The following is a 2,500-nucleotide window of genomic DNA, read 5'->3' on the forward strand; positions in this document are numbered from 1 at the left end:
AGATGTAGCAGTACTGTCTATCTGTATGTCGTGTGTGTCATATATGCGATGAATTGGGGTGGCTACGTGGCGTAGTGGGCAAGGCGCTCGCCACGAAATCTGGAGACGCTGGGCTTGCCTGTTCGAGCCCAGCGCTCCACATTTGCTTTCAGTTTAGCTGGTCGTCCGTATTAATACACATTGGCCGTATTAGGGGGTGGGAAACTGATGGGTGGGGATCGGGCGTTGTGGATAGCGACTCCTACAGGTCGGTTGGTGCGCCTGCGCAATAGAATCAGGAAGTGTCGGGGGCAGCGTGAGCCTCCCACGCGTCACTCCTCGCCACTGAGAGATCGAGCTGCGCAGGTGAAAAGATGCGACTGCTGTTACCTCAAGTACCGGAGGGGACTTGTGCTATGTATGACTTAGTCCACATTGCAGCCGGCTTGTGGGAGGCAAGAAACAGCGTTTGTGACAGGGGAGGGTTGAATTGGATGATACGAAATTGGGATGGGAGAAAATATAGTAAATGGGAGAAAAAGTGGATAAAAAAAAAATATGTTATGATGAATTGAAAATGGGAGACCCTGATGTAAACAAGATGAAAATCTTTCTCTGGTCTGCATCCCTTAACAATTGTATGTATTGAGCTGTACTGTACTGTACCCATTCTGCAATCTGTTAATAAAGTTTTCAATCAATCAATTCAAAACTCTGCACCCATCACACCAGCATCTTGGAGAAGAGGAGTGTTACGGGAGATCTGCTCACCACCACTAGGTGGGAGCATTGAACAACCCATTCCTCACTTCTACTTTTGGCTCAGATATTAGAATGTGGGCCATTTTCTTTTTCTTTTGTACTGTTTCATAGAAAGAGAGAGAGTGAGAGAGTGAGAAGGCCGTGTCATGGAGGACATTATTCACCATGCCGTGATTCAAATACCAACGTTTCAAGAAAGTGACTCTGCTTTGCTCCTCCCAGCCCCAGGTTTGGAAGTTTTGTTAGTGCAGCATGGTTGACTCATCACTCCCATGCATTATGAGCCACGCACACACACACACCACTGTAGTGTATGTCTGCTGCTGTCGCCATGGAGACCGCTCAACAACAACTCTGGCTCTAACGTTTTTTTTTTGCTTTTTATTTGGGGGGGAATCACACACACAAACCCCACACCTGTGAATGACTGCTCCGTCATAGACTGAATCATTGAGGTAAACAGGAATGCTGGGCAGGGTCATCTGTTCACCTGCCGGAGTGTTGTAGGACACCAGGCCATCTGAGGAACACAGAGAGAGGGGAAGGGGTTAATGCCAACACTGGATCAATAAGGAAAGCACTTACTGTAGGTTATAGTTCAAGGAAGTGCAGAGAGTATGTCGGCTATCCAGGTGTTGAGACAGTGCCGGGAGTGTGGTAATAGGTCTGTCCAGGGCACACAGGTCCTCCTCTATCTTTATGAGCTTAAAGGTTAATGACAGCTATGTAAACTACATTTACACACCTTGACACATTGACATCAATGATTACTTATTATGTCCTTTCTTTCTCTCTAATTTCTTTAGCATACTTCCTGATGTACAGGAAGGGATACACACGCGCCTGCAATACACACACACACACACACACACACACACACACACACACACACACACACACACACACACACACACACACACACACACACACACACACACACACACACACACACACACACACACACACACACACACACACACACACACACACACACACACACACACACACACTGCCAAAAGAGTTGGATCTAAGACTGCTCCACTGGTCATAAATTCAATAAAAAAACACACAGGCCTCTAGCTCTGTGATGTCATATGGGCTGATTCAGGCCATGTTCACCTGTGCTATCTGGACAAACTGAGATGATTATTGTCCTATTATATCACATCATTATACAGTATTAGTGTATAATGTATATTATAGTCTACTGTTAATTGTATCTCTATGCTCTGTTATGTGTGAGGTTCTGTTGTGCATATACCACGTGTGTCATTGATTATATACTGTGTTGTCGATATAAGTCTCTCAAATAAAGGGATTGGGATTCAGACCCCCCCCCCCATGTCTTACCCAGCCATTCACAGCCATACAGCTCCACCCTCATGCAGACGTTCATGGAGTGGTCCGTCACTGGCATGAACCTCACGAAGCGAGCAATGATAGGAGGCTCCAGATCCTTCAGAACAATGTCATAAGCGTTCCGATTCCCCTCGATCACCTACAGGAACAGCACATAATCCTTTGAGACCTCGAGAACCCGAACAAGCTTGAATCCCTGCATGTGATCAATAGTCACCGCAAACTCATAAGCTCCGGTTGACCATGATCACCTATACTTATTAATTAATATCAACTGACACCTTAAGAACCCGAATAAATATACACTTGGACATAAGCATTACACATGATCCATAATGATACATGATAATCAGCATTCCTGTCCCCATCGATCACCGACATGAATCATACATATCCCCTG

The 2,500-nt window shown here is 45.6% G+C and overlaps 1 protein-coding gene across 1 annotated transcript in view; it reads right to left on the reverse strand.

The window, feature by feature from the left end:
* ddr2a (discoidin domain receptor tyrosine kinase 2a) overlaps nt 1-2,500 on the reverse strand; it is a 136,389-nt gene that overhangs the window by 21,577 nt on the left and 112,312 nt on the right. Inside the window, exons 5-6 of the mRNA XM_084308422.1 lie at nt 2,092-2,239; nt 1,152-1,261 (exon numbers count right to left, since the gene is read on the reverse strand). Coding sequence (XP_084164548.1) covers nt 1,152-1,261; nt 2,092-2,239 — 258 coding nt within the window. The remainder of the gene's footprint in view (nt 1-1,151; nt 1,262-2,091; nt 2,240-2,500) is intronic.

The sequence above is a fragment of the Notolepis coatsorum genome (genome assembly GCF_963971535.1).
Source record: "Notolepis coatsorum genome assembly, chromosome: 2".
NCBI classification, from domain to species: domain Eukaryota; kingdom Metazoa; phylum Chordata; class Actinopteri; order Aulopiformes; family Paralepididae; genus Notolepis; species Notolepis coatsorum.